Consider the following 18,931-nt stretch of genomic DNA (forward strand, 5'->3'; position numbering starts at 1 on the left):
ACTAAATTAAATTAGGGTGGTTAATAGCAAATGGCATCGGCCATGGGAACGATTTGACAGTTCGAATAAATGCTGAGCAGGGAATACGAAAGAAAGAAACTATTTTTAACGTTTGCTTCGACCAACTAATAACTTACTTATGATAATCAATAAATAGTAATTCTATAGTGTTATAATTAAAATGTAATCGTATCAATTATTATTATAATTTCAAAACAAAGTCTATCAGATGTTTCGAGGTTGCAAAGTGTCTGTGTTCAATGTTATCATTATTTGTGTTGTTTTATCAGTGAAGTAAATAGATATGATGAACAACATGACAGACAGCAAAGCTTTAACCATGGGGCCAGCAAATGGTCTTATGGATAAATCCAAGGAACTCCAGAAGGAAATTCTTATGGAGAAACTAAGATCTAAAACTTCACAATACAAAAATTTGTCGGAGACTTCAAAAGCAGTTCGAATGGCATTACTGGTATGCGAAAACTATTTCTTCATAATTACACAGTTAATTTAATACTGTTCAATTGACAATATTTTGTGAATTACTCTTTAGGACAAGCGCTGGGCTGTGGACAGTCAAGACCGCATGATTCTTCAAAAGTGCTTGGACAGTCTTCAGCACTGCATCAAGATTAGCTCTCTTCAAAGCCTCATTGAGAGACTCGAGTGTCTGTCGCGACAACTTGGGTTAGTAAACTCTATATTCAAATTTTGTCTAAATGTAGTCATAGTCATAAATGTTTATTGCATCATGTTGGTACATTTGGATCTTAAATACAGAGTCCCGAATCATGTAAGTGTATTGCAGCAATTAAAAATAATATTTACTGTATATTTGTTAAAATATCCACATTTACATACTTCTACATGCATGTACCTGTGAATTCAGCTAAAAATAGGTCTTTTTTCACAAATAACTGTATAAAAAAAATATTACAGGCTTAAGTTTGTTGTTGGGACCTCCGGTGTTAATCTATTCATATCATCCGATATGTTTTACCTTGAGATACTTGTGGAATCATCTGGCTCAATCAAAGATGTCAAGATTCATCATGAAGGAAAGGTATGCTATATTTTACCTCTGTTGATTCAAGTGTTGTTTATTCATTTAATTAAACTATGTATCAAGTAGGTACTTATTGATTTATTTTTTGTCTTTTAGATTGAACAACAAAGTTGTGAAGAATTGGTTTCCTGTATATCTCGGGGTGACTTTGCTGATTTTACTGCTCAATTAGAAGGTCTAACAGCTGTCTACCAGTTAAATGCTGAGAAAAAGGTAAGTTTATATTAATATATTTGAATGTAAATACAATACAAAAACAATGTTTTTTATTCTATACTCACAATTAAATAACTATGTATAAACAATATTTATAGGTGAAATGCAAAGCATTCAGTGCCCTGCAGAGCTTGGAAGAAGATCTTTGCACCTTAAGGCAGCTGCAAAGCTTCATCAAAGATCCATGGGCACAGGTTCATAAGAGCCCCATTGGGTTCCTCCAAAAACGAAGGGGAGGTAATGTATAGAACATTCTTTAAATTATTTTTGTTTATAATACCACATTACGCTTGTTTATTGGAATAATAAGACTTACTTATTATGTCATGTACATTTTAATACAGGTCACGCCATGCGACTCACATACTTCGTATCACCTTATGAACTTCTGGATAAAGACAAAGGCCTTCAACCACTCACAGTAGAACTCTTAACACTGGGCAAACCTCAAGCTTCGAGTGGTCTCGCTTCTTTGGTGGCTCCAACTCACACTCCCATTGGGCATTCAGCTACAGTCCTGTTGGAGGGCTCTACCGCTAACAAGCTGCAGTTGCAGTCAATCATATCTGGTGGCGGCCAAAGGCCAGGAAAAGGGTAAGTTAGAAATACAGAGTTTGTTTGAATTATGTAAAGAATTTTTTATTTTTTTTTCATATTTAATTATTTTTATCAGCTGCACGCGGTTTCAAAATTGGCACACGTGGATAATTTACTTCGTTCATAGAAAAATACGTACATACTGTATACTGCAAAGCTTAATAGACATGCGCGAATTAGAATACCATGAATTAGATTTTCAATGATTTTTTTTTTCGCGAAAACTACCATAATTAAAAATAATTTAGTTGGTTAAATTGTTCTTTAGTGCTTATTAAAAAAATTGGATACTGATTGCAAAATCACCCTGTATAGTGCACTTAAAACTTTTTATCTTGCTAAAAGATAGCATTTTTCAGTGTTTAATTTCTTTGTGCTTTAGGAACGGCCCGGTATACGCACCGCTGGTGCCTCAAAACAGTGCGATGTTGCCAGCATGTTTCACTCTGAAGCTGTCCCAACCTACACCTATGTGCTCTGGGCTAGCAAAACTCATACATGCTACAACTGAGGTAATTATATGAATAAAAATGATTTTAGAGAAACTATAGTTAGATGATGCTTATTTTCTGCACTTAGACTTTTGATTAGGTTATCGAATAGAGAAAATGTAACATAATATGTAACTATTCTTAGTATAATTTGTCTATATTTTACTGTAGTCTTGTTTAATGTTCAGTTCATCTTCCCAGGTGGAGGTGGCTGGTGACTGGGCGAATGCGAAGCCATTGCTAGGCCTCGTGGCCCAGCAAGCCTACAACAAGCTCGCACCAGGCAAGATTGTAGAGCTGAATCTAAGCAAAGGATTGTTTGTAGTAAGTATAAACATACTTGACTGTTACTCATTTCATTTCTTCTTATTTTCCCTAGCCCTTTTTCCCATTATTTGGGGTCGGCTGATCGGCTCTCTTTGTTCTGAGGCGCCAGGACAGTCTATGGGCAGTTGAAATATTTGTCTGGGCACGCTCCAAGTCCTTGGCCACCATAGACCGTCAGGTGGCCAGTAGGCGTCCTCTACATTTACACATTATATTTGAATCTTCTAATTAGTTTAGTGAAGTTTTGCTTGTTATTCATGGTTTATTCCACTTTTTTCACCTGGGTGAAATGGTTTTGAGGTGAAATGAAGACACTAAAAATCTACTTTGGTTCACCCAAGTAAACAAAGTGGAATAAACCATTATTCGTCTATCCTTTTTTTAATTTCTTAAAAAATATCAAGTAGATATTGACAAAAAAAATTAAAATTTCCTATTATAGAACCTACCCGAGCAGACTCAGTGCTACTTCTTGTGCGAGACTCGCGGGCTCGAAGGCTGCGTGGTGACCAGCGTCCCGTTCACTCACCCGTCGCACGTGCCGCCGCTGCTGGCCTGTCTCCGGCAACAGGCGCTCTTCAACGCGCTGGTGGCAAGCTGCGTGCGTTTGCAGACCAAGCAAGGTACGATAAAGGAACTAGTCTTTAATACTTAGTCAAAGCATAAACTCTCAAATCTGCAACCTGTCTCATAACACTACCTAGTGTCTTTATTTTTGAACCGATAAGCAGGCAGATTATGTTGATATGGTTCGTTAGCTGTGCCTGTGTACTGTTTTGTGACAATCTGCATGAACAGAGCAGATTCAACTCAATTACGATAAGAACAAAGCTTATTAAAACAATGAAATAACTTGAACCCTGATTTTCCTAATATTAATAGAGCTGAGGGTGTGCTTTGATTTAGGTATGTTTATTTAGCTAACCATTTAATGTATTCGGACCAACAACAGCAACAGTACAAGTTTAGGTACAAAGTAACATTTTTTCTTTAAAAAGTTTACTTAATTTTTTATGCAATTTTGTTTTGATCTGATGTTTCTTTTTCAGTTTTGGACCTCGAAAGCGTGCTGATGTTCGAAGTCAGCGCCCTCTCGTGGCAGCACATCTCCATCTCACTGGAGCACCCGTTGGACGAGAGCATGGCGACCGTAGAACTGGAGCTGTCCGACCCGGCCGCGCCCCGGGCCTCGGTCTACACTCTCAACTCGCCGCCGAGAGAACATATAGATGATTATATCAGCCGAGTGCTGCAGAAGAGCCACTCGATACCCATCACTTTGAGGTGAGTGACAGTGACGTGACGTCAGCACATCTACTTCACTAGAGCACCCTTTGAACTGGAGCTGTCCGACCCGGCGGCGCCCCGGGCCTCGGTCTACACTCTCAACTCGCCGCCGAGAGAACATATAGATGATTATATCAGCCGAGTGCTGCAGAAGAGCCACTCGATACCCATCACTTTGAGGTGAGTGACAGTGACGTGACGTCAGCACATCTACTTCACTAGAGCACCCTTTGGACTGGAGCTGTCCGACCCGGCGGCGCCCCGGGCCTCGGTCTACACTCTCAACTCGCCGCCGAGAGAACATATAGATGATTATATCAGCCGAGTGCTGCAGAAGAGCCACTCTATACCCATCACTTTGAGGTGAGTGACAGTGACGTGACGTCAGCACATCTACTTCACTAGAGCACCCTTTGGACTGGAGCTGTCTGACCCGGCCGCGCCCCGGGCCTCGGTCTACACTCTCAACTCGCCGCCGAGAGAACATATAGATGATTATATCAGCCGAGTGCTGCAGAAGAGCCACTCGATACCCATCACTTTGAGGTGAGTGACAGTGACGTGACGTCAGCACATCTCTTCCACTAGAGCACCCTTTGAACTAGAGCTGTCGGACCCGGCCGCGCCCCGGGCCTCGGTCTACACTCTCAACTCGCCACCGAGAGAACATATAGATGATTATATCAGCCGAGTGCTGCAGAAGAGCCACTCGATACCCATCACTTTGAGGTGAGTGACCGTGACGTCAGCACATCTGTATCTCACTCGAGCACCCTTTGAACTGGAGCTGTCCGACCCGGCCGCGCCCCGGGCTTCGGTCTACACTCTCAACTCGCCGCCGAGAGAACATATAGATAATTATATCAGCCGAGTGCTCCAGAAGAGGCACTCGATACCCATCATTTTGAGGTGAGTGACCGTGACGTCAGCACATCTCTATCTCACTAGAGCATCCTTTGAACTGGAGCTGTCCGACCCGGCGGCGCCCGGGGCCTCGGTCTACACTCTCAACTCACCACCCAGGGAACACATCGATGACAACATCAGTCGAGTGCTGCAGAAGAGCCACTCGATACCCATCACTTTGAGGTAAGTGACAGTGACGTGACGTCAGCACATCTTTACTAGAGCACCCTTTGGACTGGAGCTGTCTGACCCGGCGGCGCCCCGGGCCTCGGTCTACACTCTCAACTCGCCACCGAGAGAACATATAGATGATTATATCAGCCGAGTGCTGCAGAAGAGCCACTCGATACCCATCACTTTGAGGTGAGTGACCGTGACGTCAGCACATCTACTTCACTAGAGCACCCTTTGGACTGGAGCTGTCTGACCCGGCGGCGCCCCGGGCCTCGGTCTACACTCTCAACTCGCCACCGAGAGAACATATAGATGATTATATCAGCCGAGTGCTGCAGAAGAGCCACTCGATACCCATCACTTTGAGGTGAGTGACCGTGACGTCAGCACATCTCTATCTCACTCGAGCACCCTTTGAACTGGAGCTGTCCGACCCGGCGGCGCCCCGTGTCTCGGTCTACTCTAGGCCCTATTTCATACATTTGAAGATGTTTATCTCTTAAAAAAACGTCATTGCATGATTATAAAACTTTTCAACCTGTGCACGGAATGACTTCTAACTAATGTTAGACCCCTAAGAGTTTCCTACTTACCATAGTGGCCGTGGTCGTCACACCTGGTTTGGTAGCAAGCTTCACAATCCGTCGCCATTCCTTCCGCATTGCAGCCTTTCTTGTGCACTCGTGGAATGGACCATTGAGTTGGGTTTTGACCTGATCAGTCTAGTACATGGGCGATCTGCCACGCGCTCTTGTACCCTCAACCTTCCTCTGCACGTTTCCTACACTGCCTTATGGTTAGTCCGGCCTGGGTTCCCCTGTAGCCCAGGGACCCTATATGACCCTTGGTGACTCCCGTGTAGTACGAATGAAGTTAAACTATGATCCGTCTTTGTTTATCAGGTCGCTAGTGAAAATCTGGGAGCGCGAAGCAGCCACGAAGCAGATGAACGGCGGCTACTCGGCCCTGGAGTCGAATTTTAGCTGCGGCCTGGGGGGCATGGATCCCGGGGGCGAGCACGTGAAGCACGAGCCCGGGACCATGCACGGCCGAGCTCTCTACCCCTCCAGCGTCAGCCACCCGCACCAGGGCGGTGAGTACCAGCTAGTTGGCATTAGGGTTTACCATAGAGATATAGAGACACTGACATAGCCCGACGGATTAGCAAGCTAAAGTGGCAATGGGCTGGTAAAGGTAGCAGGAAGGCGCTGGATGCAGGCCGCTACCAACCGTGCGAAGTGAAAGTCTTATGTTCAGCAGTGGACGTCCTGTGGCTGAAATGATGATAGAGAGATGCCAACTAATGTTCTGAGTTCGAAACTCAGTGTCGCATTAGAAATTCACACACACAATCAAATCAAAATATGTGCTAATTATCCACTGTATCAGTACTCAACATTTGAATAATCTTTAGTACTACGCAAGCAATGTAAGCTGTTTACATTATGACGTCGCTGCTGTCAGCATTGCTTTCACGAGCAATGTGTTCTGTTTTTGGGCATATTGCTGCAACACCGGCCCCGCCCCCATGTCACATTTCCCTTTAGTTTCTGTGATCTGTGGGTTTTACTTAGGCTTCACCCGCGTGAATTTTATAGCCTACTAGCTGTGCCCGCGACTTCGTCCGCGTGGAATAATGACTTTGGGTAGGCACTTTTAATAATTTAGTCTAATTTTATTTTACAAAGGCCTATGTTCAGCAGTGGACGTCCTATGGATGAAATGATGATGATGATGATTTTACAAATAGTTTTTGCCCGCGACTTCGTCCGTGTAGAAGTCGAAAAAGTTCTCATAGGATTTTTAAATGGTTTTTAACGTTATTATCTAAATGTTTGAATACTATTTGATCGTTTAAACACAGTGAATGATTCAATTACATAAAATTTTAAATATTATGAACAATATAGTAAATGTAATATTTAATTACTAAATTATGACTAATGATACGTTTCACGGCTTCGCTCTCATGAATGTTAACGACCGTCAAAAGCACGTCGATAGATGGCGGTCACTAATTTAGACTTTGATTTGCTCGTTTAAACACAGTGAATTATAAAATTACATAAAATATCTTTATTGATTAAATTTTAAATATTATGAACAGTTCTATAAATGTAATATTTAGTTCCTAATTAGGACTAATGATACGTTTCACGGCTTCGCCACAGCTTCGCACTCATGAATGTTTACGACCGTCAAAAGCACGTCGATAGATGGCGTTTTTAACGAAATTTCTCACCACTTAACTATTTATTGAAATTTATTTTGTCACATATCGTCATAAATTGTAGCCTATATGTTAGCCTGGGTTATAAACAATAATACTGAAAAGTTTCAACAAAATCCGTTTATTAGTTTTTGCGTGAAAGAGGAACAAACATCCAGACATCCAGACAAAAAGGTTACAGTGAGCCAACCATAAAAGATAGACATATGCTGTTGCGGACTTTTTTGTAGAACTTTTAAAGGGGAAAATCCTATCATACATAATTTATGCGAAACTTTAACCGTTTACGCAGCGTCAGCTCTCAAAAGGAAAAAAATCACTGATTTGAAACATTCTTCATTGGTGCTCCGCTCCTAGTGGTCTTAGCGTGATGATATATAGCCTAAAGCCTTCAGGGATTAACGGACTATCCAACACAAAAAGAATTTTTCAAATTGGTCCAGTAGTTCCTGAGATTAGCGCGTTCAACCAAATAAACAAACTGTGATTAATAAATTGCGCCACTACAAACCGTACCAACAGATGGCGCTGTTACGATCTTACTATGGAAAACTCCACCGCGCATACAATCCTGCATCGCGGTGACGAAGTTTTTTACCCTGCCCAGTATATATACACAAACCAAAATTATGCAGATTAGATGCACTAACACCTTAGCTTCCTTATGGTGGTTGAGCGTCACATTCCACAATTTCAGCTTTATAATATTAGTATAGAATAGTATAGATTAAAACCCGTTCAGTAGTTTTTGCTTAAGGGCCTTTACTAAAATATGCGCGAGCACTTAGATTTAGTGTTCGCTCCGGACATGTGGCGCGGGAAGGCGCTTCGCGCTGGTTTAACCGGCAACTAAATAAATAAGCGCAACCGGCCCGGTTGTGCCCTGCTTTTTAGTTGTATACGGGCCGCGGTAGCTTAGCGTAGACCCTAAAAGGTCGAATAACAAACATCCATCGATTCTCACAAACTCTCATTTATATCATTAAGATAGAAGCTTCAAGTTTATGTCCGAAGATGGTATTTCGATGTCCGAGTATGTACTGGTCTTAAAAAAATATATAAAACCCTGTATCTTTACAGGCGCATACCTGTCTGAACAGCAACACCACCTCTCAATGATATGCCAAGACCCCAACGCGGGGGACAGCAAGTCCCAGGTGTCTGAAGAACGAAAATCTAAAAAGAGGAAGTCCGACATAGATCCTTGGTCGGCGAACCAAAAAAAGGGCAAACCCGGCCTCAGCGAAATGCCAGACTCGGAAAGCGACATGGAAAACTCCGATGGATACGTCAACGAGGACGATAACACCATGAATAGTAACTCGACCAACGACGACATTGAAGGCAGGGAGTCGTCGGTTTCCCAAAACGAGTTCGCGTCAGATCTGGAACTGTCGGGCATGGACGCGGACGCCCTGGGCGGACCAGACAACAGGACCTCCTCCGATATGGACAACTCTAATGATGGCGACGTGGAAGATATTATCAGGTTCGTGACTACTATCTTATTTCCTTACTTTTACATGCAAAATACTGTTCGTTTCTTCGTTCGTTTCAGCCGAAAGACGTCCACTGCTGGACAAAGGCCTCCCCCAAGGATTTCCACAAAGACCGGTCCTGCGCCGCTTGCATCCAGGTACCTCCCGCGACCTTCACCAGATCGTCGGTCCACCTAGTGGGAGGCCTGACCACGCTACGTCTTCCAGCTCGTGGTCGCCACTCAAGAACTTTCCTGCCCCAGCGGCCATCAGCTCTTCGAGCTATGTGCCCCGCCCACTGCCACTTGATTTTAGCGATTCAGCAAAATACTGTACCTACAAGAAACTCACCGAATTGTGTTTTGTTCCAGGAATTCTTTTCAGAAGTCTGATCACAAAAGGCAAAAGCTGAAAAGCAAAGACTCGGAAGCGAGAAGTAATAGAAGCACATCTTCTCTGCTCCTCGACTTGACTGAAGGTAAATCGTACATGCCGTCGTCGGTGAGCATCACGCCCATAGGGACCAACGCAGCGAATACTGCGCGCTCCGAATCCGGGTCCAGTATCAGCTCCATGCTCTGCCTTGACCGTCGCCCGGGAATCGAGATCATACCCATCACCGCAGCAGCACCCGCAACCCTACCCAGCTCCATAACAATAACACCCATAACGTCGTCTCAACTCAAATCGCTCGACGAACGCCATCGCTCCGAAAAGAAATCCAGCAAATCAGGCGAAGAACGGAGCAAGGAAAAGAAAAAGAAGCGACGCCGAGACGACTCCATGGGGCCACCAGAAAAAGTACCACCGAAGCAAGACCCGCTGACAAAACCCGTGTCTGTCAGCATCAAACCCACGGACGGTTCACCGATGCGTTCGACGTCCCCGAATTCGCTGCTGAGAAAATTTAGTCCGAGTCCCACCCATGGTAGGTCTGTCTCCATCACAAAATCTCCGAGTCCCAGCACGGTTAAAGGTATGGGAAAACCGTCTGGCACGTCTAGTCATCACAGTAGCCCCCGACACTCGCCGGTACAAAACAGCCCAAAACACTTGCCAGGGTATTCGAGCCCAAAAAACCATAGTATCTCTTCCCCTAAACACAGTTCTTCGGGGTCGGGAAAACCGAGCATGTCAGCTTTAAAATCTGCCACCAGTGGTTCGCCGTCCGGCAAATCCGGTACCACAGGTTATGATTTATCAAAAAAGATGTCAAAAGACAGCTACGGATCGAGCTCCGTGTCCTCCAGGGACAAGGAGAAAAAACATTCCAGTTTGTCTTTTTCCAGTTCCGATAGAAGTAGTCCGAAGTTAAAAAACCCGGTAAAATTAAAACAACTCGAAATAACCCCAGTGTCGTGCGACAGCCCCGTCACTGAACCGCTAATATCCCCACCAAACGTCGAAGTAAACAAATCTAATGCTCCGAGTCAAGCTCGGAATAGGAAGGGCTCTCTCAGCGCTGTGATAGATAAATTGAAATCTGCTCAACATTGCGGCACCGACACTGAACTAAGCGGTACCAAATCTAGTAGCTCGTCCAGTAGTACTAACAAATTCTCAGACCCTAAAAACAGTACAGCTAGTAGTAGTTCCAAAATGAGTGAAAGCAAAAATCAAGAATATATGGTCAAACCCAGTCTAGACGGTATGAAAATCACCATTAATAAAACAAGAACAAAAGAATCTTCTAGTAGTAGTTCAAAATTGAACTACAGCAGTTCAAGTTCAAGTAAACAATCTTCCCCGCAACTAACTCCCCCGAGCCAGGGCTCGCCTAAGACGCACACAGGCCTGAAGCCTGGCGTCATTAGCGGCCCGGCGTCAAAGAAAACACAAGTCCTCCAGTCATCAAAATCCAGTAGCGTGACTCCAGGATCTACACCACCGAAAGCTAATATGAGTCCCTCAGAATCGTCAAGTTCTGGTAATAGCAGTCTACCCAAAGTGCCTTATTCTAAATCTTCTAGTACCAGTAGCGCTGGTATTAATTTGTCCAAATCGGCATCCAAATCTAGCTCCGGTTCACCCAAAAGTAGTAGTATGGACATTGCCAAAATAATAAGAGACAGGGAACGAGAAAAAGCCAGAACCAAACTCACCAGTAATTCAGAAAAATCTATATTCGCTTCAAAGTCTGAGAGGCACTCGAGCCCCAGTGGCTCGAGGGATGACGTTGACGGAGACAGGTATAAATCTAAAGAAGCCAACTTTCTAGTCGAGGGTCTGATCAAGCCTCTCGATACCAGCAAATTCCAAATACCGAAACTTAAAAATCAAAGCACTCCGGACAAAAACAGCCCGGTATCACAGTACGACAGTCGGTCTTTGGTGAACGATTTTGCTAGAGGATTAGATCAGAGCAAATATTCTTTTTCTCATTTCGACAACTCGAATTCGAGGCCTTCCGACCTACAAAAATCCGCCTATCCACTAAACGTACCGAAACCCTTACTGAACATGGGTGGAATGAGTCCGAAAACCGTTCAGCCTAACAAGGTGGACCAATCCGATCGGCCTATAGAATATTCTAAGGCCATCGACAGCTTAAAGGGCGAGAGCCCCCAGCGCAGCAAAGACGACGCGAAGGAAGGCTACTCGGTGTCTTATCCAATGGTGCCTTTAGATTTTAAAACTGACATGGCGAAGGGGTTTCCCGCTCCGAAAGGTAGTTCAGAGGACAGGAAAGGGGCAGACGCGTGCATGAAGCCTCCGGCGAGCGGGTCGGTGCCGCGCAGTGGCGCGACCACTCCTCAGGAGGCGGCAGAGATGCTGTTAGATTTTTCGTCATCGTCGGGGAGTAAAGTGTCGGGGATGGTGGCGGTGCGGCCGGTGTACCCCGCGTCGCCGGCGCTGGCGCTGCAGCTGGCCAAGAGCCCGGCGCCGTCGCCGCTGGTGGCGCCGTCGCCGCACTCCAACTCGCCCGGCATCACCGACGACGAGCTCATGGACGAAGCGCTAGTCGGGCCCGGCAAGTGAGTTGGAGTGTCACGCGCGCCCGACTCCCCTATACACCACTAAATTTTTATCACCGAAAAATTTTTAACAGGTTATGTAGAAACGTGTGGAATATTGAAAGAAAAAGAAATGGTTTTCATTAAGTTAATTTTTTAATTAAATTTTCGTTAGTCCGTATTTTACGCGTCACAGCTTTGTCACTCCGCTGCTCGCTAGAGTAGTCGTACAAGCTCGCACGTTGCATCGTTCTGACTGTCTCGCTCACGCCTCGACCACGCTTCCAGTGTTATTATTACATACTTAGCTAACTTAAACCATTTTGAATTCTAATAAGTGTTACATTATCGTACTTAAATAGTGCTAGCGACGCGTGTGTCCTTAAATTACCAATTTTAGGAGGAAATTTTGAGTCGCTTTATTATTTTTTTTTTTTTTTTTTTTTTTTTTATGCATAACAAGGCAGGTATTTGACCACAATCGCACCTGATGTTAAGTGGGATGCAGTCTAGGATGGTACATATCTGCCCTGTAAGTGCTTATTCACTCTCGCCTTGAAGAGGCCCGGATTATAGTTTTCGGGAAAGACAGCAGCAGGCAACGAATTCCAGTCCCTAGCTGTTCGCATTATAAAAGTGTCACTTCTTTTTTTGCACAAATGGGATCAGTATCAATAACTCATTACCCAGATATTTTTTTTCGGTGATAAAAATTTAGTGGTGTATAGAAGGCAGTTCAATTCGCTATCGGACTGTTAACCCGCATATAAATAAAAAAGGCCAATCATTCAAGAGTACCTACCTAGAATTTAAAATAATGATAAACACTTGTGTATCGTGTGATGTATACTGAAGCCGGTAACTGATTAAACTACATTCTATGCAGAAAGTACAAGCGACCGGCCTTATGAATGACATACGTATTGTTACATTCTATGGTTATTATTGTCTGTAACGAAGTATATTTAACTGATTTATATAATAATGTTATTTATGAATCTATATTTATTTGTGTCTGATGAATATTCATCGTTTTCTCAGTAGGTGTTATTTAAATTATGTGTTTTAATTTTTAAGACCACAAATATTAAACCAAGATATTTTGTGATTAACCTATAATCTGTATATGTTAGTATTTGTATAAATAATATCGTGTCATACAATCATTATACGAGAAGGCCCAGAAAACTAAACATGAAGCCCTTCATATAATCTTATTCAAGAACCACTTCTGACTAAACAACTGCCATGAATACAATTTAGTGTACAACATTATGTCCTAATTTTATTTTAGTTACGTAGCCAATAGTGAACAAGAATAATTTTTCAATAATAATTGTAAATATAATTATATGAATTGGTAATATATGATATTGAAATTATTACATCGGTAAGGGATTATGCTTTAGTTGAAAAGATTTTTTCAGAAATAAAACTATGAAAATCTATTACGTATTTCATTTTAATACTATTAAATAAATTAAGAAATAAATTACTTTCCTACACTAATACATTAATGAATACAATCTAGGTACACTTAATAATATCTCAGAGAGCTTGGGCGATAATATGCGTAATATGGATAGAAAAAGTAGGGACTTCTTCTGAATGAAGAGTAGTAATATGGTAATGGGTTTCTTTTGAAATGACGCCGGGTTGCGAACCGCTTTTTCGATTTTTGTCTTTTTCTGATAAACGGTAGGGGAGCAAAACCAGCTGCTGTCTCCATCAACTCGTCAGGATGTTTTTCCATTATATCATCAGCAAACTCGTCGGTTAGAGTCTCATCATTGTCAAAGAATACCTCGTTATCTGTTTGCGAATAAATGTCACTCGGCAGATCAATGTCTTCTTCAACAATCACCTCCACATTCGGTATTTGCATTTCTACATCATCACTTCTAGTAGGATGTAATACTTGCTTCTTTTGTTCCGAATCGCCTTTGTTCGCTGTTGTTTCTTCATTGTGTTTGGATTCTGACTCACTGCATTTTGACGAATGTGCGTGGTTGTTATCGGCCGAAACAATTTGTTTTGAAATAGGATCCGCGATGGCGAGTCCCAGCGTCAGTAATAAAATTATTGGTGTTTTCATTTTCTCTGTAAGATGATATGGTCAAGTTAGTGTACAATCAGAAACTGATGACAAGGTCAAAGGTATAGGCCTTATATCGCTGACTAAGTGGGCCGAAGAAAGGTGAAAACGAAGGTGCTAATATTGTATATTGTTAGGTACACATTTGAAAGCACTGGTTTTTATTTTGTCATAACAATTTATAAGGAAAAGGTTTATTTATTTACTTATTCTTTCTATTCGAGGTTGGGGGAAACCAATATAACAAAACAATTTAAGATCGCTGAAACAGGAAGGAAATAAAATGATGTGCTTTGGCGGTTTATGATTGACCATACATCGACCGTTACCCATATTTGACCATAAATTGAGGTAAATTACTCTTATTTCTTGAAATAAAATCTATAAATCATAGACACAAACAATTAAAGAGTCTCTAACTAACTATAGAATTCAAATTTTCTTTACACATCAGCTTATGTATAATTTTAACTGTCAAATCTAAATAACATGAATTCGGTAAATAAGTCGCGAAGACTGGTAGTCCTATAAATATGTACTTACAATATAATAGTCCCGCTTGTAGATTGGTTCTCTAGAGGTACTGCACTTCGCTTTATGAACGGGTTGTGTCCTCCTTTGTGGTCCCTGAATTCCCTGATTATTCCTCCTCTGGGCTTGGGCTCGAAGCCTTCTTTCTTTCAGGATCCTCATCGCAAATCGCGGTAGGAAGGGGTTCTGTGCCTCTGCCGTCTCCATCATCTCGTCATCAGAACTTAATCCCGACTCTTCCAGTGGTTTAGCTTGCGCAAATGTTGGACACAACACGAGTAGGAATACTCCAAAAATTATAACTGAAAACTTCATTTTTGTTTATTGATTCAAGTTCCAACTTCGAAGCCTAATCCTTGTTTAATAGCTAAACGAGGGCACGGCATCCTTTATAGGGACGATATGATCGAGTGACACACATTCAGTGCATTTGTTTACCGGAGATGTTTTAGGAAACGTAACGGGTCATACGGTCACTTCCAATTATCACATGCTTGGCTCACATTCATAGTCTCCTTTACACAGAAAATAAATATCTATTTTTAGTTACATTACCTACTTCCTACCTGTGGCCTACTTACTTTTTCTTTTAAAAACTAACTCGTTTTAGGAGCCTATGTCTGCGAAAAAGACCTTGTCCTTGAACGCAAAACTAGTTTTATGTTTGTTTTGTTAATTCTATCCTAAATGCATTAATTAAGCGTAGGACTGGGTAGGTTATTCACATTGTACATTTAACGTTAACATTTAAGTAAACATACATACAGCTAGTTTAAAATAGCATAATATCCCAAATACCTATGCACTGTTGAAATTATTTTGTTAATTACTGACATCACATTGCGATATAGCCCAATTTATTTAATTTTGACGAAATTTGGATAAAAGAATAAATAAGTAATCCTAGAATAAGCATTTTTCTAGTTTCTGTAGCCGTAATAGCGACCGGATTATGAATTGAAGCCCCTGCGCTTACTGTTTACCCATATCAGTCACATAAAAGTCACGATGAATCATTTACAACATAAACAGCTATATAAAGCTAATAAACTTTACTAATCCTAAACAAGCAATTCTTTGAAAACACACTACATTAATCACTCTCGTATTGCTAATACTACTGGGCTATAATTAGATCTTTCAACAAGTTCTATACTTAAATGTTTTTTACCGTAGGTATTAATGCCTTCTTAAGACTATGATTATGCAATTATGTATAACTGTCTAGCTGCTATATGAGGCCAATTTCAAGGTTAATTTTATATGATCTCTTTCTGTTTTAGTATCTTGCCAATATTTTCATATGTGGCTTGTTTGCCTTGGTCTAGCGTCGTGTTGGTGTCGGTTAGGCAACACGCGGCCAGACCGTGGAACTAGGTAGAGCCGTTTCGTATTCAATTTGAGTATCTATGAAATTATCTTTCTTTTGTCCAGTACGTGCTTCTAAACGATTTTACTATCAGTGATTTACCTGTATCTTTACTTATGGTTACTTAAACCTTTGTTTGTCACATGTCCACTTTGCACTGGAGGGAAGTCCATCCGTAACTTCGAACTCCTATGTTCTTCTGACCAATTTCTTTGCGGGGTCCAACAATTTAACTTTCCCCGGGGCAAACTTGATATTCATTGGTTAGGTTTTTATTCACGGTAAAGCTGTATATCCTTGCTAGCTAGATACACAGGAGTTGCAGCGCGGCGGTGGGTCGAGAGGTAAGAAGAAGTATCCCCGAGCCCATGTACCACTAGGTCTAGACCACAACCTCCCCCGCAGGTTAGCAGAGCACATTATGACGTATAACGAACGAATGACAATGAACACCACCTGGGAATCGAACCCATACCTCCGCGTCGCTACTACTTAGGTACTCTACGCTGTTACTAAAACATTTAACAATAACTTACTACCTACCTAGTTATCCGTACATTATGCGGGCTCTGAAAATTAAACCAAGTAGGTACCTAGGTAGTTATTTATAAGTAGGAAAGCATAATTTAGGTCTGCATTAAAAATGTCATTTTTCATTTAACTCGATTCAAGATTTTAATTGGTAGAATTTGAATTTTGAATATTTGGTAAAATCACTTACCTGTCTGAATTTAATTTTAAATTATACCTGACCTTATACTACTTACGTAGCGGCCACCCGCGACTTCGTACGCGTGGATCCCGTTTTACCCCCTTAGGGGTTGAATTTTGCAAAATTCCGTCTTAGTGAACCTATGTTCTAAAAGGAACCCCTATGCAAATTTTGAGACTCCTAGCACTTGTCGTTTCTGAGATTTCGTGATGAGTGAGCAGAGTGAGTCAGTAACCTTTCGCTTTTATAGATACTTAGATTGGTAAATTAAAGTAGATTTGTGCTTGAATGTCGTTTATAAATGGTTCTAATCTAAATAATAAGTAGGTATTCTAAAATGGACAAGTGCCAAAACAGGATGTGGGGTGAACAGATTGCGTAATATTGTGTCATAATAATAAAGTATGTATAAAAAAATAGGTAGTTAATATAATGAACATCTACACCTGTATAACATCTGCGATTGGGCCTTCCCCATTCCCCATCTTAAGTTTAAGATAGGAAAATAATTCACAAATCAATTGAATCGCAGAACTCAATATTGTAGTCATACTTAATGCGTCGTGTTTACTGAAAAGTTTATCAATGTGTTATTTTAAATCCACTTAATCCGATTTATAATGTTTCCTAATTAAAAGAAGTATGGGTAGGTATGTTGTGTCCAAAACTGTAGAGCTCGAAAAATTTCTCTTTTACTAAACACAGGTGTAGGTTTTCAAAACAAAGGGAAAAATGCTAAACAGCATGCTTTAACTCATTGTTACCATAAATGAACACATGTAGAGCATGCATCAAAAGTTTATTTATATTTTAAGAAAGTCGCAGAACTAGGAAGAAGAGATACTAACCAAAGACAATATAAAATGCAGAGTCATTCGAAAATGCGCCACAACTTGCAGTTATGAGCTAAATTATACAGCGACTGTCGCCGTGCATCGGACCATTGCAATGGATTTTTAGCTAGACTTTGGCTTTTACGTAGAAAACGTACGTAGGTACCGTAGGTAGGTACTTACGTATGTTAAAATAGCAAAAACTAACGCGATTTAAAGTTTTGCATGTAGTACAAATAAATAATGTTTCATACATAATATAAAAACAAAGTCGCTTTCCGCTGTCTGCCCTTATGTATGCTTAGATCTTTAGAACTACTGGAACTACGCAACGGATTTTGATGCGGTTTTTCTAATAGACAAAGTCAAGAGGAAGGTTTATAAGTATAAAACATGCATATTATACTTAGAAGAGAAAAGTCGAGAAATTGCATTACAAACCGGGGTGCGCCGCTAGTTATAAATAAAAAGGAAAGATTTGATTGTTTGTTTCAATTGAAAAGGCTCAAAAACTACTGGACCGTTTTGAAAAATTATTTGACACATTAGAATCCTAAAATGTTTCTGATAGGCGATACGAAGTTAGCTGGGGCAGCTAGTTACTGTAGATACACACAGTAGATACTGTGCTATGAATCTACTAAGACTAACAATATCTTTCAGCTCGAGTAAGTAATACCCATCAAAAACAATACTTGTCAAAAAAACCAAGTCTCGCAACTCAGTTGTTCTACGGTAAAAAGTTGTGAGATCCATGTAATACCAAGTCCAGGCCAGGAAATCTTTAACGTTTTACATAAATTATTGACTTGGCCATCGCACTAAATAATTTAATTTACACGTGTTTTCATGCGATGGCCAAGTCAATATATTTATGTAAAACGTTAAAGATTTCCTGGCCTGGACTTGGTATTACATGGATCTCACAACTTTTTACCGTAGAACAACTGAGTTGCGAGACTTGGTTTTTTTGACAAGTATTGTTTTTGATGGGATCTCATTTCTTTTTGTATTTTGTAGACAGCAGTTATGTATCTAGAAAACTGGACCGAAATTGAAAAATTTTACTCGACTTGGCGGTTGCACTACCGTGCCCCCAAATATTTTAGTTTTTCCTTGATTCATACACCAAACACTACTTATATTCCAAATTTGAAGCTTCTAGGTCTGCTAGAAGTGCCTTAGAGTTTTGATGATCAGTGAGTCAGTCAGTGAGTGACAAAATTAAGTAACTTTGACCCGTTATAATTCTTAAACTACTGGTTCAAATTGAATGAAATTTTAAATATACCGTGTCTTTACAATGCCTGCATAGCTAATGAAAATTCAGCCTTCTAGTTTTATCCACAACGAAGTTACAGGCGGTCGAAAATGGCCTGAATTGCTTCGAGAAAAGGATGGTACGGCCGTGCCGCTTTTTTGCTCGACTTGGTGGGGGCACTGCCGTGCCCCCAGACAAGTCTGAATCTTTCATTGCATTCGGCTTTGGCGTCTTTGGCAACAACCTACTAATTATTGCGTGACATTTTAAGTCGTCCGCACCTACTGCGTGTCATTTTGTTTAAAAAAAATAACTATGTACTTAAATTGTAACTCGGCTGGTACCTTTAAGGAGACAGGTCGATGCGATTAAGTGTGCTATTTTAATACTAAGTTGACAAA

General features: G+C 41.2%; 1 protein-coding gene across 1 annotated transcript; it reads left to right on the top strand.

Annotated features, from left to right (window-relative positions):
- Positions 1–45: 45 nt before the first annotated feature.
- Positions 46–13,177, top strand: LOC135075376 (mediator of RNA polymerase II transcription subunit 1-like). The gene is made up of 19 exons (XM_063969821.1): positions 46–475; positions 557–690; positions 943–1,066; positions 1,166–1,282; positions 1,384–1,522; positions 1,630–1,879; positions 2,265–2,394; positions 2,575–2,697; positions 3,143–3,323; positions 3,750–3,984; positions 4,027–4,167; positions 4,210–4,350; positions 4,393–4,533; positions 4,576–4,716; positions 4,936–5,076; positions 5,294–5,434; positions 5,970–6,160; positions 8,378–8,786; positions 9,147–13,177. Exons 1-19 carry the CDS (start codon positions 305–307, stop codon positions 11,752–11,754), a joined length of 5,658 nt encoding a protein of 1,885 aa, XP_063825891.1. The 5' UTR covers positions 46–304; the 3' UTR covers positions 11,755–13,177.
- The last annotated feature ends 5,754 nt before the right edge of the window (positions 13,178–18,931 follow it).

Source organism: Ostrinia nubilalis, chromosome 10 (assembly GCF_963855985.1).
Source record: "Ostrinia nubilalis chromosome 10, ilOstNubi1.1, whole genome shotgun sequence".
Taxonomy (NCBI): Eukaryota; Metazoa; Arthropoda; class Insecta; order Lepidoptera; family Crambidae; genus Ostrinia; species Ostrinia nubilalis.

What these genes read in the sequence shown, in the direction of transcription:
- LOC135075376 (XM_063969821.1), top strand. Translation starts at nt 305, where the DNA reads ATGATGAACAACATGACAGACAGCAAAGCTTTAACCATGGGGCCAGCA. An exon ending in TCGATACCCATCACTTTGAG is followed by an intron (nt 4,534 to 4,575) that starts GTGAGTGACAGT and finishes CTCTTCCACTAG; the next exon opens with AGCACCCTTTGAACTAGAGC. An exon ending in CAGCCACCCGCACCAGGGCG is followed by an intron (nt 6,161 to 8,377) that starts GTGAGTACCAGC and finishes GTATCTTTACAG; the next exon opens with GCGCATACCTGTCTGAACAG.